General features: G+C 42.9%; 1 protein-coding gene across 1 annotated transcript in view; it reads right to left on the bottom strand.

Annotated features, from left to right (window-relative positions):
- DSTN (destrin, actin depolymerizing factor) overlaps window positions 1–9,658 on the bottom strand; it is a 37,094-nt gene extending 27,436 nt beyond the window's left edge. Inside the window, exon 1 of the mRNA XM_022594271.3 lies at window positions 9,478–9,658. Within this exon, the coding sequence (XP_022449979.1) occupies window positions 9,478–9,480 (3 nt within the window). The 5' untranslated portion in view covers window positions 9,481–9,658. The remainder of the gene's footprint in view (window positions 1–9,477) is intronic.
- Window positions 9,659–24,816: the final 15,158 nt, after the last annotated feature.

Raw genomic sequence — 24,816 nt, 5'->3', positions numbered from 1 at the left:
AGTGGCTAATGATTTTGAGCATATTTTCATGAGCTTATTGACCATCTGTGTATCTTCCTTTAGAAAAATGTCTATTCAAAGCCTTTGCCCATATAATTCAGTTGTCTTTTTATTGTTGAGTTGTAAGAGTTCTTCATATATTCTGCAAGTTCCTTGTCAGACATGATTTGCAAATATTTTCTCCCATTCTCTGGGTTGTCTTTTCCACTTTCTCAATGGTGTTCTTTGATGCAAAAAAGTTTTCAATTCTAATAAAGTCCAATTTACCTATTTTTCTCTTGGCACCTGTGCTTTTGGTGTCACTGCCTAAAAATACCACGAAAATTGTCAAAAAAACACTGCCTAATCCAAGTTCACAAAGATTTATGCCTATGTTTTCTTCTAGGAGTTTTATAGCTTTAGCTCTTATATTTAGGTCTATGACCATTTTGAGTTAAATTTTGTATATAGTGTGAAGCAGGGATCCAAATTCATTCATGTGGACATCAGCTGTCCCAGCATCATTTGTTGAAGACGCTATTCGTTTCCCCATTAAATTAGCTTGACACCCTTGTCACATTGAGATGTGAGAAATAAAGGACATACAGATGAACTCAACTGTTTGAGAAAAATCTACATTGACATTCTCCAGATATTCACTATCTCCCTTATTTCCATTATAGTACTTATTACAATCTCCAATTATCTTATTTATTTACTGATTTCTTACCTGTCTCCCCCATGAGAATGTATATTCCATAGGAAAAGGGACTTTGTCTTGTACACTGTTGAATCTCTAGAACCTACAACAGTACTTGATTCCCAGAAGGTGCCTAACACTTATTTATTGAAAGAATGAGCATATGTTTAAAATGGCCTGAAAGAAAGTGCACCAAATGCACTCTAGATAGGACTGTCATTACAACTCAATTTTCCTTAATGTAATATAACGAACATACATTATTATTACAATCAGATGTGAAGATATTTTAAAGATCGGTAATACTTCTGCATCAATTTGTTGTTCCTCAAAGTTCCAAGAACCTCAATTTTTTTTTTTTTTTTTGCGGTACGCGGGCCGCTCACTGTTGTGGCCTCTCCCATTGCGGAGCACAGGCTCCAGACGCACAGGCTCAGCGGCCATGGCTCACGAGCCCAGCCGCTCTGCGGCATGTGGGATCTTCCCGGACCGGGGCACGAACCCGTGTCCCATGCATCGGCAGGTGGACTCTCAACCACTGCGCCACTAGGGAAGCCCCAAGAACCTCAATTTTTGCCAAACTATTTTGGCTTCTTTTATATAGTACCCCAGCACAATGACACCACCAACTACCTAGTGGCTCAGGTCTAAATCTTCGGAATTATCTTTGATGTCTTTCTTTCCCCTATGCCACACACCCAAATGATCAGTAAGTCCGGTCAGCTCTTCCCCCAAATATACAATATCCAATCACTTCTCACTATCCCAGTACTAACAATCCTAATCCAAGCTACCACTGACTGACTGAATAATAGCAACAGTCAATCAGTTTTGTCCCCATTTGTACATCTAAATCCTATCTCACTCCACAACTTAACACCCTAACACCTCCCTACCACCAGACACCGGGCAGCTTCCTGGTGCAATCACCTTGGCTCACCCAGCTCTAGCTCCTGCCTACAGTCCATTTCCTACTTTTCTCCCTGCTTTTCACTGAATTCCAACTACACAAACCTTTTTTTGTCCCTGGCATGTCAAGCTCATTCTCTTCTCAAGGCCTTTCTACTTACAGAGTTCCTTCTGCCTAAAATCCTCTTAACATGGCTAGCTAGCTCCTTCTTGCCATGCAAGTCTTAAGCTCAAATGTCACCCCAAGAGGACTTCCCTAAGAATCTACCCCAAGGTAGCCAACTTTTCTAGTACTCCCTGTTGATCACCCTATTTTTTTCACACCAGTTGCCATTACCTGACATGATCTTGTAATTTTTTGGTTGTCCCTCCCACCTGCCCACCTCCATTAGAATATAACTTCTACAAGGAGTGGACTTTGTTTTTCTGTACTGTATGCCAAGTACCTGAGTCAGTTCTTGGCATATAATAACTTCTCAAATATTTATTGAATAGATGATTGCTATTCTAAACCTTGAGGGCAATGAACAACTGTGTTTCATTCTCCATTAATTACTTCAAGAAAAATATAACTATGAGTGGAAGACAAGATATTTTTACATCAAGGATCAAAATCACCTCAAAAGTCAAATTAAAAAGTTGATCATAAAAAAATGATCATATATAATGACTCCAAGTGAAATAAAATTAGTTTAAAGAAATAATAAACAATTAGAAACATGTTTTTATGCACTCCTTCACCGTTTTCATTTTATCTACAATTATTAAGTAAACACTGGTGTGCTCAGAATATAAAGAAAAGAGACTGTTAAACTTGGATCTAAGGTTGTTTAATATTATTATTTTAGCCAGTGCTGATAAGCACTTTACTATGTGCCAGGCATTGCTTTACTTACATGCATCAACAAAATGTTGTGACGGTTAAGTACTATTATCATTCCCACTTGGAGGAATGATGAAATTGAGGCACAGAACAGTCAGTAATGTGTCTAAGGTTATACCGTCAGTCAATACCTACCTCACTGGGTTGCTAGAAGGATTGAGTGAGATAAGTTAACACAATGCCTGATACACAGTAAATACTTATAAGTTATCTAAGATAGCATTAATTCTTGTTCTTTCATTTGTTGAGCTTTCAAGTGCTTTTCTATGGTTCAGGATGCCTCAATGAGCATCAAATACCATTCAGTTTCATTTTTAAGAAAGAAAGAGAATTGGCATTACTGAGCAGTTTTTGCATGTCAGAATTAGTTGAAAGGTGCTACTCTAATAATACTTGCCTTATCTATCTCAAAGGATTTTCACTGTTAAGACTGGAACTAAATTATAACGCAATATACAAAGGGGAGGTACTATTCAATTAGTTCAGTACTTAAAACTCAATTCCCATTGTATTAAAAAAAAGGTATGTGGGAATAGAAAGTATAAAAATTAAAGTAATCCATCTCCATGGGACCCGGCCCCATCATGATGAAGAATGCCCTCTCATTCACTCATTCGTGTTCATTTGGTAACATCTGTTGCGGGCCTACTTGGAGAGGTATTGTGGTATTGAAATATACAAATCCTAGCCAATGGAGCTCAACAGTCTAGTCCCACAAAACATCTTAATAAGTTCCATAAAAGGGATTCACAGGCCACCTCAGCACTGTCAGTCATATGCAGACATGCCAAGAATTAACAGAAGTGTTGGTACCCACACTAACGTCCCCTTACAAATTAAACAGGCCAATCCACAAAGTCTGAGGCTGGTCCATTAAGGTGGCCACTAACCACACGTGGTTTAGAGAGTCCATTAAACATGGCCAGTGCTGCCGAGGAACTGCATTTTTAATTTTATTTCACTTTAATTAACTTAAATTTTTAAATTCATTATCAATTCCATTACTGGAAAACTAAGTATGCTTGGAGCAACTTAAGTATATGACTCTGCTTTTTCAACTATAAATTTTATGTCTAAATATATACCAAATATTTCCAATGAAAATTGAGCATCTGAATTGAGCTGTGCTGAGTATAAAATATACAGTGGATTTCAAACAATTTGTATGAGAGAAGAATGTAAAATGTCTCATTTTTTAATTGATTAAATGTTGATACAATATTTCAGATATATTGGGTTAAACAAATTTCGTCTTTTCTTTTTACCTTTTTAATGGGGCTACTAGAAAATTTAAAAATACATATGTAACTCACATTTTATTTCTATTCGACAACATTGGTCTAAAGATGACTTACAACGTTTTTAAAACAAGGCCTCAATGATTTGAGAATTCCTCAGAGCCTCAGAGCTTCCATAACTGACTTAAAAGATAGCTCCAGAGCCAGCTGGAGAAGTTTTACCTATATCTGCCCATGCTTTAGTTTTAGCTCTATTACTTAAAAAAGAAAACACTACCACCAACAAAAATGTGCTCTGTGAAAGAATTTAAAAATTTACAAGTTGGCCATCTTCTGAAAACAAGCCAAGACAGGAATATGGGTAGAAAATTCTATGGGTAGAAAAATACGGGTAGAAATAGGAGGAACAACCTATAAAGTAACGCAAAAATGTTGAAAGTAGTAAACAGTCTTCCTCTAATGTGATCCAAAAGCACAAACACACAGATAAATCAGTTTTAAATGTAGGTTTCCTGCTACAATACGCACTGAAGTTTCTACCTTTCAAGTGCTCGTCCTAAGCCTTGTTGCAACAGAATAAGTTCTTTGACGGTCCCTTGTCATGTCAAAAAAAAAGCCAAAATCTCCACCATTTCACACTACAGATTAAAATATGAATTTTAAGAATTCTGACTGCATTTTTCCTGAAATGAGCTACTTTTAAAAGATCTACCAAAAATTGAAATAGGGTAAACAGCACATAAGCATTACAATGTCAGCTACTAGAAGACAATCTTACAAGAGTTAAGGATCACTCAAGACTATGTACTCAACTCTATGGGGGCCCTTGTACAGAAGATTCCTTGTACATGAATTCCAAGATTCCATGAATTAAGTAACAAGTCTGTCAAAGCATTACTGAGATGAACCAATCTGATGTTTATTTTTCTATGCTTCTCCCAATGTAAAATTTCAAGCAAAATGAACAGGAGACAGCTTTTAGAAGCAGGACAACTCCAAGTGAAAACTCATTTCTAACACCAATGATTAAAATATTTCTGAGTGTTACATATAAATCTTTGGGTATGTCTTTCATGGAAAACCTAGAGAGGAATATTAGGCTATGTGGAAAGGTAGCTCAAGATGCTTAAATAACAAGCATCATGTTTATGGTTTATTATTTTCTATGGGTTAGGTATGCAAATAGCAAAGACTACGACAGAGACCAGGCCTAGTTATTCAGACTAGAGCACTACTCTGTAGATAAAAAAAAAAAGTACATGTTAAAACAACAGTTTTTAAAGAGTTTCAATTTTTTTTTCAAATTTCAAATGTGGGGTTCGGCTCAAAGTATCTTAATTATTACTGAAAGAAAATATGTTACATTAACATAAATAAAAACACAAATGTTTAGAATCTTCCTGTATACAATAAACACCATTTTTATTTAAAACAATTTTGTTTATGAAAAACGATTATGGTTATTTGTTTTATTTTTTTAATAGCCTTTATTTTGTAGAGACATTGTAGGTTCACAGCAAAATTGAGCAGAAAGTACAGTTTTCCCGTATATCCCATGTGTGTTTGTTTTTAACATTTTGGCTAGAAGCCACACATAACCTAGATTTTATATAGTGCCCAGGAAAAGCAAAAGACATATTGACCATCTTGTCCAAAAGCCTCACATTTGGAGAATTAAAATAGTTCTGGTAGAGGCCTGTTAAGTTCTAGGTAGCCTAAATTAAGTAAAACTTAATCATCACGGTTGTAAATTCTTTGTTGCCTTTATTCCCCAGAAAAACACCCTCAGAAAAGGCACTGGGATTCCTTCTGGCCCTCTGAAAATTGTGTTTCTGATGCAACCACCCATTAAAAAATACGCAATCCCAAATTAAAAATCCCCAAAACGGAGGAAAAAGAAAGAAAAGGATAAGTATAGAACAGAGGATGTTAATCTCCACGCCCTGTGGCAAAGATGGAACTCTACTCTGGATCACTGTGCATTCTACCACAACCAGGGCCTCACAAGGGCAGGTGGCTAGAATTAAGAGTACTGAACTTCTGTTACTTAGCAGCTTGAGAGGCAGGCAAAGAAAAGCAGGTGCCAGAGGCAAGGTATATTAGTCTTCATTATGCAGGTCTGGCTTTGACAAGCACATTCTCGCTGATTTTCTTTTAAGGTTAGATTTACTTTATGGCTCCACAAATGAGTTTATATGAAGACGTGAGGAGTATTTACACAATGTCAGGGTCACTGAAAGCGCATGCATGTAAAAACATAAGCTGCAACAAGAATGAAAAGATACTCAACTACTGCTAATCAGAGAAATGCAAATTAAAAGAATGAGAAACCATTTCACACCTATCAGACTGGTTTTCAAAGTCTCATAATGCCAAGTAGTGAAAATAGAGAAACAGGCTCGTGAAAGCAGCTGATGGGAGGCAAACTAGAACTAACCCTCACCAAGTTCTTTTTTTCAAAGTTGCAGAAGGATACACAAAGCATGATAACATTTATGTAAAATCTTAAAATACGTCAAGGCAACATATATTATTACAGATGCATACATGTACAACTGAAAGTATGGAAACATCAATGAAATGTGTTAGTTTCAGGTGACTATGCTGTACTTTTACCTGAGCCCTGAGCTCCTGAAAAGCAGTGAAGATTAAGAAATTCACTCCCATCATTTTGTGTTCAGGGCAACAGAAGGATCCTGCTCTCGCTTACTTCCAGATTAAGACATGTCCCCAGGCTTCCTCAAGACTCCTCAGTTTACCAGCCCCAGGTCTCTGTCCTTTTTTGTTGTTGTTTTTGTTTGTTTTTGAGATGTTCATTTCAATTAATGTTCTCTCAAATGCAATAACCTGCAAAAATCATCTCCTTAATCGGCCAGTACATTACGTCTTTGACACAGGAGTGGTTACCTCTGGGGAGAGAAGGGAATGGGATGAGGAAAAAGATGCGTATTTACCTGTAAAGGTAACATAAAAACCTGAAATATGGCAAAAAGTTAACCTTTTCTTTTTTTGTACAAAGGAACTTATTATTCTGTGTACCTTCCTGCTTAAAATGTTTCAAAATTAATTTTTAAATTATTTTAAAACCTGACGTGGAGTCAGAAAAGGCCACAAGTCAATTAAACCTTTACAGACTGTTTTCTAATATGTTAAATGGGCACAGGAACACATGCCCAACCTCTTCCACTAGATTGCTGTAAGTAAGAGTGTTTTTGCTAATCATCAAGTGGAAGAATACAGGTGTAATTCAGTCTGAGCCAACAGCTCAGTTTGTTAGAGCCGAGTTCTGATTAGGGTAAGGTTAAGGGTTAGATTATCATGCAGACCTTTACTGTTTCAGGGACAAGACTACACTCTGACTTCCCAGAGAGCCACTGGTTACAAGAGGAGCTAGGCCAGTCTCCTGTGATGTCTCAATCCATACCCAACAGGAAGAACTACTCAGCAGATAACCCTAGGAATTTGATGGTAGGCTGGTAAATAATCTTTGTATGAGGAAGCTGGCACACCCAGTACACACGCACACCAAAGTTTTGTTTGGAGTGTGTAGATGTGGTTCCTGTGGAGGGTAGGCTTTTTTTTTTTTTGGCACTGTAAAGTGAGACTTTAAAAACATGAAATCTCATCTTAAAGTGCTCAGGGTGATCTGAGTTGGTTTCAAATTGCTTTATTCCCAAGTGCTTCGAGAAGACTTGGTGAGTACCAGGAAGTGATTTTGTTAATGTAGAACAAATCCATCAACAGTTAAAAAATTTAATCTGAATACTTGGAACCAAGTATCCAACCAACAGATCTAAACAGTTTCAAATACAGAGGTAAAGTGCTAAAATCAGGGAATAAACGTACATCCTCATAATATTCTCTAATAGCTGGAATGAAGGGAGAAGCCCTGTGCTCATAAGGCTAAATACAAGAGTAAGCTTTAAAAATGGTCATCTGCACAAATGAACTGATCTACGAAACAGACAGACTCACAGACAAAGAGAACAGACTTGTGGTTGCCAAGGGGGAGGGGGTTGGGGAGGGACAGACTGAGGTTGGGGTTAGCAGATGTAAGCTTCTACATACAGATCCTACTGTATAGCACAGAAAACTATATTCAACATCCTATGATAAACCATACCAGAAAACAATATTTTAAAAACAATGTATATATATGTATGACTGAAGCACTCTGCTGGACAGCAGAAATGAACACAACATTGTAAGTCAACTGTGTCAATTAAAATAATAAAATAAAGATGGTCACCTGTACTCTAAACTCTCTTTCTTTGCAAGCATCCTAACAAGAGTAGTTCATAAGTTCTTCCGACCTCCCGAAGTTTGAAACGTACTCGGAATCACCCATCTTGATTAATTATTTCTCCTCCTCCTTCCGAACCATAAATATTTTAAACAGACTCTTCATTTTATTTGAATGTATAGAAATAAGAAAATTAAGCTTTAAAGTTTAAGCATTTAGCTAAAGTAAAAAGGTTTGGTCCTATTTTCAAACAGAAAATAAAGTTATGTCAAATCAGAAGGCACTAAAGCCGGCTCCAGCCTGATTCAAAGCACTTTCATCTGAGAGGATGGTCTTAAATTTATGAAAACTCAAAGCCCTAAGATTAAGTCTTTTAGCATAAAGTAGTAATATAAAGTAGTACAATCTTAAAGAAGTTAGAAAGTTGTAAGATGCCGATCTTCTTTGTAGCTTACAAAATCAAACCAAAGAAGAACCAAAAACTGAACAACATCAAATTCGTACTACATATCCTCAGTCATCCAGAAACTACTGTTTAATCTCTAATTTTCTTCCACCACTGAGCCAGTCTGCATAGCCCTGAAAGGCGCAATACCTTAAGAAAACCCAAATTGTCATTCAGTGAAAACATTGTGTAGGAAGATAAACTGGTACCGTTTCCAGGCAGACAGAGGCAATAACAGTGTAATATTTCCAGCAAAGTCTGGTAAGCCTTTGCCTGCAAATCATTGACCAAAAATGGTAACAGAATGCGCAGACTACAGAAAACGACAAAATGTCCTACTTGATCGTCCACTTAAGAGCACGGTTCTACAGCAAACGAGAGTGACAGTTTAGAGGGGAAAATACGTGAATTAAGCAGTCCAACACCTAGAATATGCGGAACATCTGTTTACTTTTTAGCGACTCGAATAGCTTAATGGACTTTAAAAAGCTTTTTCATTTGCTTTAGTTAGCATCCCAGCATCATGCCCACCCCCTGCCCGCTAAATGCTGGCAGAGCCAACCTGTTTGCAGGTAAAAGAAAATCTGTGACCGTACATGGAGGCCGGACAGGCCACCGCCCGGCCGAACGCGCAGGACGAGGAGCTGCGGGACGCGGACCACCGGGGGCGGCAGCAAAGGACCGCAGGCCCGGTTCGGAATCGCGGGGGTCACGCTCGGTGGCCATCCCGCCCCCCAGGTGGCTCAATAAAGGCCTCGTTCCCTCCTCAAGACGCACGGACCTCAGAAGCCGAAACCGCCCGAGTCGCCGACCGCCTGCTCCCGGCCTCGGCGAAACGTGCGCCAAAGAGGCCCCACCCGGGAGCGCGGGCGGACCCCGGGCGGCGTCGCCGGGGCGGGGGGTCGACCCCGGCTGGGCTACCGAGGCCAGGGGGAGGCCCCGCGCCGGCGGCGACGGCGAGAATGCAGCGGCCGGGGAGCCGCCCCGGCGCGGGGCCCAGCGGGTCCGCGGCGGCCGAAGCCCGGGTCCCCCCGCGCCGCCGCCGCCCCGACCCCGCGGCGCCCCGGGCCCCCAGCTTACCATCTTCGCCGCGGCGGCCGCAGAGCGCGGAGAGGCAGCCGGCGAGCACCAAGTCTGCGGAGCGACCTCCTCACAGCAACCCCGCTAGGCTCCCAGGGAGTGGCGGGCGCCGCGGGCCCAGACGCGGCGGCGCACGTCACGCGCTGCCCACCGTTGCTACGCAACCGGCCGGCCTGGCAACGCCCCGCCCCGGCAGTCCCCCCAACCCCGACTCCGCGGGGGCGGGGTCTTTCTCGCCTTCCGGAGAAGGGGCACCGGGTACCCCTCACCAGCTCTGGCCTGTGGGGCGGGGGCGAGGTCCTCCCCCAACAGCTCTGGACGAGGGGGCGGAGCTTCAGCTGGCACCTGCGGGCGAGGGGCGGTGGCCCCTTCACCGGGGCGGGACCACGTAGCGCCCCGCCCACTGCGCCGCCGTTGCCCTTACATGGAAGTAGCCACCTGGCCAGGTGTGCACCGCCGCGAGGGGCGGGGCCTGGGAGGGGGAGGGGTGAGAGGGGCGGGGCCCGCGGCGGAGGAGACGGGAGGGAGGGGGGAGGAGGGGGGAGGAGGGGGGGAGGAGGGGGGGAGGAGGAGGGGGGGAGGAGGAGGGGGGAGGGAGGGGGGAGGAGGAGGGAGCGGGGAGGAGGAGGGGGGAGGGAGGAAGGAGGACGAGAGGGAGCGAGGGAGGGACGAAGAAAGGACCAGCGGGAGCCGGGGCGCTGGCGGTCGCGGGGGCCGCGCGTCCCGCATTTTTTACCTACTTTGGTGAGATTCCCGCCATCCTCGCCTGATTGGCCCAGACCTGCACGTCTGGCCCTCGGGCGAGAGGAAAAATCTGCACATTTTTCCTCTTTGCCGAGGCGACTGTGGCGATTCAGAGCCCTCTGAGTCACCGCTAATTTCAGGTCTGGAAAAAACAAGGAGTGATTTATTTGTCTTTGGGAACAGCCCGGGAAAGGAGCACTGCAGTCCGCAGCAGTGTGGCTGGGAAACGGCAGAGATGCCTCAGGATGGTGGGGCCAGCCCCGCTGCTCCGTTTTGGGGGTTTTTAATTTGGGATTGCGTTTTTTTTAATGGGAGGTTGCATCAGAAACACAATTTTCAGAGGGCCAGAAGGAATCCCAGCGCCTTTTCTGAGGGTGTTTTTCTGGGGAATAAAGGCAACAAAGAATTTACAACCGTGATGATTAAGTTTTACTTAATTTAGGCTACCTAGAACTTAACAGGTCTCTACCAGAACTATTTTAATTCTCCAAATGTGAGGCTTTTGGACAAGATGGTCAATATGTCTTTTGCTTTTCCTGGGCACTATATAAAATCTAGGTTATATGTGGCTTTTATTCTGGCATCTAGACATAGAGACTCATTTCTCGTTACTCTCCTGTTTTGTGTTTGTTTTCTTTTTAAGAAAGAAAGTTGTGGCAATTCTAAGCCTTACCACCTACTACAAGATTTTTGGCAGGCTAGAGCAGTGGTTTGCAATGTGAACGAGACCTTATTCCAAGTCAGATTTGTGTGCCCCATCCCCAGAGTTTCTGACAATGTATCTCAGGTGAGACCCAAGAATTTGCATTTCTAACAATTCCCAGGTGATGCTGATGTGACTGGTGGGTATCGGGCACTTTGAGAAGAAAGAACCCACCTGTATCCAGCTGCAGCTGGAGCCCTGTGTTTCCCTGTCGGCCGGGACTCAGTGCCACCCTCCATCTCTGAGTCCTCAAAGACTTTTCTGTTCAAAACGGAATCGTCCTCATGTAAGGATGCAAGTCGGGCCTGCTCCAACCTCTCTTATGCATTTCGTCCTCCTCACTGCAACCAGAGTTATGGCCAAACAGAGGAATCTTATCCTGTCACTTTACTGCTTAAAATTTCCTGTGGCTTCCTCCAGAAATCTCAGCAGTTCAGTCTGGCCCTTCTGCCTCTGGCCTCAGCGTGCCTTTTTTGTCCTGTCTCCCACACTTTCCAAAGTTCCCAGTATCCTTCCAGACTAAACTTCTCATTCCAGAATCCTTCTTGCTCTAACTGCCATCATCACGGGGCTGTTGGTCTCTCATCCTGGAATGTTCCCAAGAGTCTGGAGACTTCTGACCACTTCCCAAGGGATCAAGAGTGGGTCCTTCTATAGTCCCACAGTTCATCACTTCTCAAACCTTGATAAGCATCCACACCACCTGAGGATCTTGTTAAAATGCAAATTCAAGGGTTTAGAAGTGGGTCTCGGTTGCCCCAGGAGATTCAGATGCTGTGGGTCCTCAGACCACACTTCCATAGTGAGGTCTTAACATTTTTCCCTACTGTTAGTATAGCTGTAATTTATATATGCATTTGCTGCCACATCACTACTTTATATTGAGAGTTCCTTGAGGTCAAGGGGTGTTTAGGATGCATTTTTTTTTAATTTATTTATTTTTGGCTGCGTTGGGTCTTCGTGGCTGCGCGCAGGCTTTCTCTAGTTGTGGCGAGCAGGGGCTACTCTTAGTTGCAGTGTGCGGGCTTCTTATTGCTGTGGCTTCTCTTGTTGCAGGACACTGGCTCTAGGCACGTGGACTTCAGTAGTTGTGGCACGCGGGCTCAGTAGTTGTGGCTTACGGGCTCTAGAGCGCAGGCTCAGTAGCTGTGGCACACGGGCTTAGTTGCTCTGCAACACGTGGGATCTTCCCGGACCAGGGATTGAACCTGTGTCCCCTGCATTGGCAGGAGGATCCTTAAGCACTGTGCCACCAGGGAACTCCCTAGAATGTATCTTATATGGACTGGCATAGCCCCTGATATATAGTAGGTGTTTAATACATGTTTGTTTCGGTCAGTGGAGTATCTGAAGATGTTTTACAATCCATCAGGCAAACCTCTATATCAGTTCATTTTAACCTAAAATGAGCCCCCATTTTTCTTAAGACCCCATTGAACTTTAACCTCTTCCTTTACACATTAGTTTCCTAGATATTTTCATTCCATATCATCCCACAGAGGGAAAAAGTTTTAACATAAGGTCTCCCCTTGAATATGAGACTGAGTGTGTTCCATTTCTAATTTAGAAAATATTCTGCGTATGTAACCATCTGTGAACATATAGGTGCTTTCATTTAAAACCATAAATATGAGTGGTAGGGGAGAATATACATTAATGAGGCACTCGAAGAGAGATGTGTTAATCAATGATCAGGAAAAGCCTGCGAGGGGATATAACCCTGCCAGTATATATTGCAGAAAAACTATTTTTAGCTTCTTTCCTGCCTCTTCACAAATTCACCTATTCTGTCTCCCCTACCCTTATTTATGTCTGTGATCTTTTCTAAAAATAATTTTAATTATGTAAGTAAGATATGAGTGTGTTCTCATTATGCAAGATTCCAAGATACAATAAGAAAAGCCCCCAGAGCGCTTTTGCTCTCCATCCCCACAGCGTCAGCTTCCTCCTCAGAGGTAACCACTGCTCTCAATTTGGTGAATGGCCTTATGGAGAAGTAAGCCATGTGCAGGTGTTTTGTGTTGTGGTTTGTTTCTGTCGGTGCTTTGTGTCATGGTTTTGTGCTGGGTGTGTGGTGGCCCGTAGCTTGCTTTCTGATTTTCTTGATTTCCTACCTACTGGATCCGTCCATGTCGGATAGAGCAGTGTTGAAGTCTCCAACTGTGATAATGGATTCACCCATTCCTCCTCGCAGTTCTGTCAGGTCTTGCCTCACTTAGGTTGACACTGTTGTTGGGAACATACACATAAAGAATGATGTCTTAGAGAACTGACCCCTTAACGTTATGTAACCCCCTCGTTTATTCCCAAGAACTTTGCTGATTCTGAAGTCGACTCCGTCTGAAATTAATGTAGCTACTCCTGCTTTGTTTTGATTAGTGTTAACATGGTATATTTTTCTCCATTTACTTTTAATCTGTATGTGTCTTTATATTAAAGTGAGCTTCTGGTAGACAACATAGAGTTGGCTCTTTTTTTTTTTTTTGATGCACTCTGAAAATCTCTGTGTTTTGATTGGTGCATTTAGACCATTGACATTCAAAATTATTATTGATATAGCTGGATGAATATCTATAATATTCACTACTGTTTTCTATTTGTTGCCTTTGTTCTTTAGTCTTACGTTTGCCTTCCACTCTTTTTCTGTCATTTGTGGTTTTAACTGAGCATTTTAGATGATTTCATTTTCTGTTCTTTCCTAGCATATCAGTTATACTTTTCTCACTTTTTTTAGTGGTTGCCCTGGAGTTTGCTGTATACATTTACAACTAATCCAAGTCCGCTTTCAAATAACGCTTCACCGCTTGACAGGTAGTGTAAGTACCTTACAGTAACAAAATAATCCTAATACCCTCCTCCTCTTATATTAGTCCTGTGATTCATTTCATTTATATCTAAGCATAGATAGGCATATATGACATATACAAAAGCATATATAATCGAATACATTGTTGCTGTTATTTGAAACAAACTGTTATCCATTAATCCGTCAATTAAGAATAAGAAAAGTAAAAGTTCTTTTTTTTCTTTTCGGCCATGCCCCGCAGCTTGTGGGATCTTAGTTCCCTGACCAGGGATTGAACCCGAGCCCTCAGCATTGAAAGCACCGAGTCCTAACCACTGGACCGCCAGGGAAGTCCCTCTCCTTCACTTTTGAAGGATAATTTTGCAGGGTACAGAATTCGAGGTTGGTGGGTTTTTTCTCTCAACACTTTGTGTTTCCCTTCACTCTCTTCTTGCTTGAATGGTTTTTGAGGAAACGTCAGTCATTCTTATCTTTGTTCCTCTATAGGTAAGATGTTTTTTTCCCCTTCTCAGGATTTCTTTATCTTTGATATTCTGTAATTTGAAATGATAGGTCTAGGTATAGTTTTTTGGTATTCATATCCTGCTTGGTGTTCTCCTAGCTTTCTGGGTCTGTGGTTTGGTGTCTGACAATACTTTGGGGAAATTCTCAGTCACTATTGTTTCAAATATTTCTTCTGTTCCTTTCTCTTTTTCTTCTTCTGGTATTCCCATTACATGTATGTTACCCCTTTTGTAGCTGTCCCACAGTTCTTGGATTTTCTGTTCTGTATTTTTCAGTCTCAGTTCTCTTTGCTTTTTGATTTTAAGGATTTTACTGATATGTCCTCTAGCTCAGAGATTCGTTCCTCAGCTGTGTCCAGTCTACTAATAAGCCCATCAAAGGCATTCTTTATTTCTTTGTGGGTTTTTGTTTGTTTGTTTGTTTTTTGCCTTTTGGTATGCCTTGTCATTTTTTCTTGGTAGCTGGACCTGATGTCCTAGGTAAAAGGAACTGTGGTGAATAGGCCTTTAGTAACATGGTGGTGTGGTGTGAGGGGACTCAGTCTTTTACTGAGCCTGTGCCTCTGTGGACGGCACAAGTGTTTCTCAGCCACTCCTACCCCCACCCCCAAGTTGTCTAGAGTGGGCTGGAGGTGGGTATTTCCCTTACCCAGATGAGTTAGGCTCTGATCAAATCCTGACTGGTTAGGCTCCGATTAACTAGTTTCCCCTGAGGGCAGGCTTTGTTAAGAAGAACAAAGTGCTCTGGAGGATTTCCCAATGGCTCCTGTTGCCCTGCCCTGCAGGAAGCAGGAGGGGATTTTTCTCTGATATTTACTGTGGGAACATGGTAAGCTTCAGGAGGCAAAACATAGGGTCCCCCTGTGACTGAGTCTCTCGGGAGTTTTTAACCCTCAGACTTGTCCACACTGAGCCTCCCCTAACTTGTCCGTCACAGTTCAGGTTTTCCCACCTGGCACTGGTTCCCCGGTGGTTTCCCCTCGTAAGACTGCTCTGGTTAACCACAGCTCCCTGGATTCTCCTGTCTGTCTCCACTTTGGGGGCGGCGGTTTGCCCTGTGTTCTCTTCTCTCTTATGGATCCAAGAAGAGTTGCCTGTCCAGCTTCTTACTTGTTGTTAGGACAGAGCTGCAAACTCCTTAAATGTGGAAGTAGAAATGTGACATCGGCCTCTTCCCTTTTAAAGAAACTTCTCAGAAGTTCCAGGCAAGGCTTCTCCTTTCATCTCACTGATCAGAACTTGGTCACAGGGCTGCAAGGGGGGCTGGGAAGTGTGGTCTCTTCTCTGAGTAGCAACGTGCTCAGCTAAGAAACTGAGCCCTTGGTAAAGCCCTTTACCCCTTGGTAAAGGGGTTCCTTTACCAAGGAAGAAGGGGAAATGGATATTGGGAGATAACTAGTGGTGATGGCCATAGGTTGATATTATTATTAGTCCCATTCTACAGATGAGGTTAGGGGGAGAGATGTTCCTTAGGATCCCAGAGGAGTTAGCCATCTGCTTATTATTATTCTCACAGTGATGCTGAACAAGAGAACTAGGGACCCCTTGTTGCTTCCTTAACACCACGGGGGATGGGTGGTTATACAAAACGAGGCAAATGGAAGCCATAGGAAATACATTCTGGACATTCCTTTACTGTAGCCTAGTCCTGCTGGATCATGCAGCCCCAGGGGCCTGGGCATCTATTTTAGGAAAGGGCTAAATATATTTAAGTACATTCATGGGAACAATGTAGTACCACATGGTAACACTATTGATTTCTCTATTCATCCTTAAAGTCATATACCACTATTTTATAATGTTAAAAATTGAACAACTATGATGTGTTTTTCGGATAATAGTGCACTATTGATACTTGAGAAAATGGAGTAGGTAGTCTCACAATAACCCCAACCAGTGGTTATTCATCCCTCTTGGGCCAAACGTTCCCTTCGAGAGTCTGACGAAAAGTAAAAAGCGGTGTGTTTGTAGTTATATTATTTTCACTTATGTTAGTCTGAACATAGAAAATGGGCAACACTCAACTATCTTTGACTTACAAAAACAGGACTTTCTTATGGTTCAATCTAATACACACTAACCAAGTAGGAGTCCTAGCAGCCTGGCCTTTTTAAAGGATGTTTGCGTCATCCCATCTATTTTTACCAACTGAATTTCTCATACGAAAAAGAGGAGGTAAATGTTAAAAAAATGAAAGTCTGTGTTTGGAGGCGAAACATTGCGTTCACAGTGGGATGCCACTTTGCAAGATTTTTTCAGTTAGATTTGACAGCTGGGTCCCTACTGTGTGCCAGCTGTGGCTGTGTTTGCCACCAGGACAGGAAGATGAATAAGTCATGGGCCCTGCCACAAGGAGATCACGAGTGCAAACAGATCAATGCCAAGGACAACTCCGCCCAGGATCCCTTGGGAATTCTCAGACTCCTACTGGAGGGGCAGATCATAGCAGGGAGATGTTACTGGAGCTTAATGGGTGAGGTATCAGGAGAGGAAGTTCCCCACATGATTTCTCACTGAGGCTGGTAAACACAAGTACAGAAAGGTGGTGAGAGGGGCTCACTCAGAGACTGATGGTTGGAAGGAAAGAACACCAAATGTTTCTACCAAAAAACTAGACTCCGTGGACTAAGATGCCTAGGTAGATATAAATGAATTTTGTTTGTTTGTTTGTTTTTGCTTTGAGGGGCTGCTCTGCTGTGCTTCCTACCTTTCCTCTTTTCCCTTCTTCTGGGGGTGGGAGGAGGGGTGTCAAATGATGGTCCAGACAGAGACACCCAGCTCTGCCCAGCGAGGAACTCAAAGCAGGCTCAAAGACAGCTAGACCAGAAACAGCCAAGGGACAGAGGTTGTGACGTGAAATCCGGGGCCTTTTGCTATAACTGTTCTGCTTTTGCCTCTAAGATGCCAGTATTTCCATAATCAGTCTTCCAATGCGGTGTTTGATACCGCTGTCACCAGTTCCAGCTTTGACTGGCCGTGTAACCTCTTGTACAACATAACTCTCTGGGCCTCCTGTCCTCACCTGCAAACTGAAGGTGTTTATGAGTTTAACCCCTTTAGCTCAAAAATGCACTCAAGAGAAGATTTATTGAGTACCCAGCACAATATTGGCAATTTGTAGGGTAGCCTATTCTAGTAATACTAAGGCAGACCCTCGAATTTTGATATATAAACTCTAGGCCTTGGGCTGTTGACACAGGGCCTATTTTTACAGCAAAATCAATAAGTTGCTGTAATTGTCCAGGCGGTGGCCTGATGGGGTTCTCTCAGCCACCCACACCTGGGGGAAGGGAGCTGATTGGCACAAAGGGAGAAAATAGCGTTCATGTCACATACTCTTCATGTCAGTGACAGGCTAACATATCACGTCTTACAGCCATTTGTTTATTTTTATTTTTTGGTCAGTAAATTCAGGCTCAGCCATTAAGAGGTGGTCCACTCGCAAGATTTTCCATGCTGGAGTTGGAAGGAATCACTTGATCATTTATGTTTCTCACTCCTGTGGGAAACCTTCCTTCCCGCCCCATGAGCCAGTGAGTCACTTCCTGGCTTCAGACCTCTCCGGCTTCCTTTGTTTCCCAGCCCCGGCCTGGCCCTCCGGAGAGGGGCCTGGGCTGGGAGGTAGGAAGGGGTCAGGCACCAGGCTGCACACCTTCAGTGGCTTTCAAGTCTCAGAGAAGGACCCTTGATGCAGGAGAAAGTATGCATGTGGTCTGATAAATGCTGTGTTGGATTCCAGATTCAGCATTTTTTTTCTTTTTCTTTTAAACAACTCTAGGAAAGAAGTGCCCATAGAAGGTAGAGCGGGGTTCAGGTTTATTTTATGACTCATGGAAATTTCTAAAATGATAAATATTGGCTTGGCAGGAGGCTGACATAAGAAACACTCAACTAAACCAGACTCTATGGTTACAAGAAACAAGAACAGTGTAGTCAACAAATAAACTGGAGCTCCACTCCCAAGCTTTCAAAGAAAAAACAGCAGAAATCACTTCCTGGATGTTGCGCGGTGGCCTTCCTGGCCAGCCGCGATCTCATTTGTTTTTCCTGAGTCCAGAAACTGAGATGGTTGCCGGATCTTCCTGGCTAGGAAGCCATTTCAAATGCCTTTGGTTTTATACTTTATTTAGTCCAGACTCTTTTTGGCTAATATAATGAAAATACTTCATGAGGGTATGGTTAGAAATATTTTCCCCTTAGGAAAAAAAATTTTTTTCCTTCCTGAGTAAAAATTCCTCCACCTCTCTGTGTAGAAGAAACTAGGCATTCTGGAGAGAATATTGGGAATGCAGGATATCAGCTTGTTTCAGAGAAAACTTAGAAAGTCTGAGCCATAAATAACGGTTGGGCTTCTCCTGAGTAGAGTTTTTATTTCTCATGAAACAAAGTCAGCATTACCTCAACTTCCATCAGCTGATTTTATTTTCTAAAAAAAAAAAATATACGAATATTCATACCCAATGGAAAGGCGGGTGTAACAACTTAGCAGAACCTAGTAATGAGCAGCTTAAATCTTCCTTGCAGCTGCTTTATCCTGTGCAACCGTTGTAAGTTTATTAACAGAGCCGCTTTACTTACTAGCAGTGTTCTTTAAGATTGGCTTTCCCAACACACACACACACACACACACTTTACAGTCTGGAGTCATAGTAAATCCATGGTGAGGAGGACCAATAAAGAAATAAAGTGAAGCTGCACAGCATGCCCCCCCCAAAAGGAAATAAAGTGAGAAGGGCTCAGACCACAGTTCCATGCCTCAAATAAAATGGATTAAGGGATTGTGAAGCCTGTGAGGGGCCCAGGCCAGGCACCCGGAAGAGGCATCAAGTCTGAAAAGATGTTTCTGTCAGTCTGCCAGGTCAGGCCGATGACCCTCCTACAACCAGTCTCAGGGGATGAAGGCGTCCATCCTTTGGAAGAGGAGGCCACGTTGGGATAGGTGCAGACCCCCAGGGCCGAGACTCTGGAACACGTTGCAGGGGAGGTCGGAGGGCAGAGAAATGGCTAAAGTCGCTCCCCGTGCCCTTGTAAAGAAGCCACCGCCCAGCTGGCCTGGAACACAAGTGCAACCAAACACTGCATCCGACTGCCCTTTGCCCCAGCTGCTGGGAAGCTTGTCTCCAGCTTACCGGAGAGAGAAACTGCGAGATTAACCAGGGGGTGTGCCAGGGGCCCGGTGTGGGTGCCAAGGACCCGGGACTTTGCCTTTGGAAGGCTTGGTCCTCTGTACTTTTCCTCCCTTTGCTTCTTCGCTCATCTTATATTATTAAGCATTGCAGCCTGCTGGGGGGCTCTCCCCACCCCCAGAGGCCGTGGCAGGAGTGTGTCTGCAGGTGGCCACGGTGATGCTGGCAGCACAGAGGCAGCAGTCACGGGGGCGGCCCCAGCAAGAACACCCCGCCGCCGGCCAAGGGAGAGGGAGCCCCCTGGCCACGAGCCGTGACACAGGTGGGCCCTGGGTCATCTGCTGGTTGACTCAAAAAGCAGTAAAAATAGTTATAGAACAGAAATCGCCTTGTTGCATTTTTTTTCCTGGTTATTAAAAAATGCAGTTTTTTTTTAAATTCTGAAAATGTATAAGAAAGAAAATAAGTATTCCCCCCTCATTGCCCATTGCCTTTTAATCCAGTCATTTTAAAAGGTGACTTGAAAAACTTTTAATTACACAGATTACCTGGGAGTACTTTCTCTTACTTAAAAACAACAAAACAAAACAGAAAATTTCAACTTCACTCCCCTGCAGTTCTTTGCCCCTCCCCAAAGTGAAACCCTATCATTGGTTTGAAATGTGTCCTTCCAGAGTTTGTACATTTACACACCACCACCCCCCCCACACACGATTGATCTATCAATAGATATAATTTTGTATTCCTGTGATTTTTAAAACCATGGCTAGCATAGTATTCTGTCATCAGCATGCTCCCCTGTGCCAGGAAGCCATCCAGATCCTTGTCCCATCACTTCTCTTGGTTCTCTGCTCAGATGTCACCTCCTCTGTGAAGCCTCTCCTGACCACCCTGTCTAAAGTTACCACACAACCCCAGCCTTCCGATTCCCTGTGCTTTTTAATTTTTTTCCATCTTAATATTATTTAATTCTATGGAAAAAAATTTTTATGACATTCCTTTTTTAAAATGGGGGAACTCTGTACAAGCCAGCATGATCAAACATCTGTGAGAGCTGGTTAATACCGGTCTTATTGTCTCGAAGTCTCTCTAGTAGTGTTCAAGAAATTATGTTTACGGTCCATCTGAAGGGCAAAAGCACTGGAGAGGCAAGAAAGGACTCGGGTAAAAAGCTTCAGAGGATTGCAGGGGGTGTTGTAGCGGGGATTGCAGGGGGGTTGTAGGAGGGATTGCAGGGGGATTGCAGGGTGGATTGCGGGGGGCTTGTAGAGGGATTGCAGGGGGGTTGCAAGGGGGATTGCAGGGGAATTACAGGGTGGATTGTAGGGGGGATTGCAGGGGAATTGTAGGGCAGATTGTAGGGAGGATTGCAGGAGAGGTTGTAGGGGGGATTGCAGGGGGATTGTAGGGGGGATTGCAGGGGGATGTAACTTGCTGCTTAAAAAAACTATGTTGAATTCTGGAGCATCTCCATTCCCTAACACACCTTCCAAACCATTCATTGGGGTAGTTTTACCCATGCTTAAAGACTCATATTATATGCAGTTTGGGGGCTTTTATAAATTCAGAAATAAATATAAAGAGTAGAGAGTATGGAAGGCTTCTGAGTAGGGCTATAAGAGACTCAATACTGCTAAATAAGTCCCCAAACAAAAATGTTTGGTCCACGCCACCCCCAAACCTATGTGTAATAGGAGAAAATGCACAGCAAGAAGCAACGGTTCCCTCTGCTTCATTCTTCTCCATAGCACCCATCACCCAATCTGACACAGGGCATTTTTCACTTGTTTATCTTACTTACTTTCAGTTTTCCCCCATCTGACTATAAGCTCCACAAGAACAAGGATTTTTATATATATTTTCACGTCTGTATTCTCAGTGCAGAAGAGTGTTGGCACATCGTAGGTTGTGAATAGATATCTGTTGAATAAGTGAATGAATCAGATTCCAAACAGTTGGTGGGGAGACACTGGCAGCAGGCATCTCATGAGCAGGGGCACCAGAGCCGCAAACTAAGGTCGGCAGAATGAGAGTGGGGAGGAATCAGGGTCCACCAACCAGCCCTGACCTGCCTGTCTCTAGACCCCATCATATTTGCTTAAGCTATTGGCGGCTGCCTGCTATGTGCCTCTGAATGTGATGGTATGTGGCCCAGAGGGTGGAAAGAGAAGAGGACTTAGGACAGAACCTGCGGAACCCCACTAATTCAAGGATGTGAATTTGAAGAGGATCCCTTCAAGAGGCTAAGAAGGAGTAAAGAAGTGGAAAGCCCGGAAGCAAGTGGAATCTTGGAGCTAAGAAAAATCCTTCAAGAAAGGGCATGTGTGACATGGGAGCAATGTAAGTGTCCATCGACAGATGAATGAATAAAGAAGATGTGGTACATATATACAATGGAATAGTACTCAGCCATAAAAAAGAATGAAATAATGCCATCTGCAGCTACATGGGTGGACCTGGAGTAAGTCAGACAGAGAAAGACAAAAATCATACGATATTGCTTATATGCGGAATCTAAAGAAAGGCTACAAATGAACTTATCTACAGATGTAGAAAACAAACTTCTGGTTACCAGGTGGTTAAGGGGAGGAAGGGATTGGGAGAATCCCTTTTGGGAGATCAGGATTGACACAAACACACCACTATATGTAAAATCAATAACAAATAATGACCTACTGTACAGCACAGGGAACTCTACTCAATACTCTGTAATGGGCTATACGGGAAAAGAATCTAAAAAAGAGTGGATATATGTATACATATAACTGACTCACTTTGCTGTATACCTGAAACTAACACAACATTGTAAATCAACTATACTCCAAAAAAATTTTTAAAGAAAAAAAAAGAAAGAAAGAAAGGGCATGTGGTAAACAGACTCAAATGTTGGTGAGGAGACCCAGGAAGGGAAAAGGGGTGTTGGACTAGGAACTCCAGGTGGAAGTTCAGAGTGTCTTTTGATGATTCCTGTTTTCTCTGTAAAGCAGCAGGCATGACCATCCATGGTGATTAATTTTATGGGTCAACGTGGCTCGGCTGCAGTGCCCAGTGTCTTGGTCAAACACTCCTTGAGGAGCTGATTGCTCTCCCTAATGTGTCCAATCAACTAAAGGCTGTAACATCAAAAACTGAGGTTTCCTGGAGAGGGATTTCGCCTCAAGGCTGTAACAGTAGAAACCCTGCCTGAATTGCCAGCCTGCACACCTGCCCTGATGGATTTCAGACTCGAAGCTGCAAACCAGCTCTTACCTGAATGCCAGCCTGCTCTACGGATTTCAGGCTTACCAGCCCCAACAATGGCATAAGCCAGTTCCTTACTCTCAATTCATCTCTGTCTCTCGCTCTCTCGCTCCCTCTCTCACTCTCAATATATATATGATATTAGTTCTGTTTCTCTGGAAAGCCCAAACTGATACAGCATCCACTGAGAACATGTTCAGACATTTGTCCAATTATTTTCTTAGGCTGAATTCCTGTAGGTAAAGTTGCTAGGTTGAAATTCCTGAGCTATCCAAAGAAATATGCAGTATGTTGTCAGTTTGCCTTCTAGAAATGTTACATTCCTAGGAATAGTGTATGGCTGTCCAGGTCCTGGACCCACATCCGTGGTAGGTAGGTACTTAATGATCTTTTTAACCTTCACCAATTAGCTGGGAGGTACCACTGTCTCATTTTATATTTGCAGTATTTGATGAATAATGAGCTTGAACATCTTTTCATGTTTTTTGACCATGCACCTTCCTCCTTAACATTTCATATCAAACTCTAAAGTATAATTATTTGCTTTAGAAACCTGGGCTGCTTATATATGGCTTTTTCTTTTCATTTGAAAATATCGCACATGGTCAGACTCTGTAAAAGATAAAATTCTCAGTTGCTTTTGTTGTTTGTCCTCTTTTCTATCGGGTATTTGTCCTTTTGGATTGATTTGTGATCTTTATGTAGTACTTTGTCTTTTATCCAATATGCAAGCTTTCCCTCCGTTTTGGATTAGCATCTAACATTGTTTGGGGGTTGTTGTTGCTGTTAGGTTTTTTTGTTTTTTGGGCTTTTTTTTGCAGCACAAAAAAGTCTATGTAATATGTGGTCAAATCATTCAGTCTTTTTCTCTGAGGCAGTTATTTATTTTGGAAATGTTGGCCATATATGCGGACTTTCCTCTTTTCACATGAAAAAGACACAAATGATCAGATTATGTAACAGATACATTTCTCAATTTAGGAATGGAGTTTATAGGTGTTAATTACCACTTTAGTATCTGAACCTTTGACTCGATGCATGGGAAAGTCTTAATACGTTATTTTTCCTAAAAACTCGAGTGGTTTCAGTTACTGGGGAGGCATGTTATGGCAGCTGTTAAAACTTTGTGCTTTTTGGAGAAAGAGGTATTTTTTTCCTTTTTCGTGAAAACTTAGCTATTGCACAGCACTATGAAAAACATTAGATACATTTCTAGCTTCAGGTGGTAGGTACTGAGGAAGAAGTAAGTGATTCAAAGCAGAATTCGGGTTTAAACTCCACATTTTATTCCCAGTGCTGTGTTGATTCGAGGGAAACTTACAGAGTTTTTGTTACATTATTTCTTCTCTTAGTACCTCCATTAAAGCCAGTATAGAATGAATACAGTTTTTTGTTTTGTTTTGTTGCATTATTATCGCTGTAGGGTTGACCTGTTACATATGTAGAGGAACTTCAGCTCAGGTAATGATCAGAAAACAACAATGCAGGTTCTAGAAGCTCTACCAGTGCCCCTCCGGTGTTCCCTGAACACGTTCCTCTAACCCTGAAGGCTGCCCTCGGAGCCGCCTTCAACCAGAGATGGACAGGGAGTTGGTGGATAAGAACCCAGCTTCCTCGCCCCAGGTGGGATGTCTCTGTGGGGCATCCTGCTCTGTCTCCGAGAGGCCCCAGATGCAGTGAGCCCCAGTTGCCCATGATTCACTGCCTTCCCTTCCTGCCCCACATCTCCACCCATCTACTGGTGTCTTGGATCCTCTCCCAAATACACTGCAGTCATCCCTCAGTATACATGGGGTGTTGGCTCCAGGACCCCTCCCCAAGTGCTCAAGTCCCTTCTATAAAATGGTGTCGTGTTTGCATGTAAGCTATGCACATCCTCCCTTACACTTTCAATCGTCCCCAGATTACTTATAATACCTAATAGAATTCTGTGTAAATAGTGGTAAATACAATGTAAATTGTTGCCTGAGCATGGGCAAATGCAAGTTTTGCTTTTTGGAACTTTCTGGAATTTTTTTCCTTTTTTTTTTTTTTTGGCCACACTGTGAGGCTTGTGCGATCTTAGTTCCTGGACCAGGGATCAAACCTGCACCCTCAGCAGTGAAAACATGGAGTCCTAACCACTGGACTGCCAGGGAATCCTCCCCAATTTTTTTCCCCCAAATATTTTTAAAAATTGTTATTTTTTTTTTATAAATTTATTTTGGCTGTGTTGTG

The sequence above is a fragment of the Delphinapterus leucas genome, chromosome 15 (assembly GCF_059928025.1).
Source record: "Delphinapterus leucas isolate spDelLeu-1000000601 "Yukka" chromosome 15, BTC_Dleu_Yukka2, whole genome shotgun sequence".
Taxonomy (NCBI): Eukaryota; Metazoa; Chordata; class Mammalia; order Artiodactyla; family Monodontidae; genus Delphinapterus; species Delphinapterus leucas.
The sequence above is the reverse complement of the archived record's forward strand: the minus strand, read 5'-3'. Positions and strand labels throughout refer to the sequence as shown.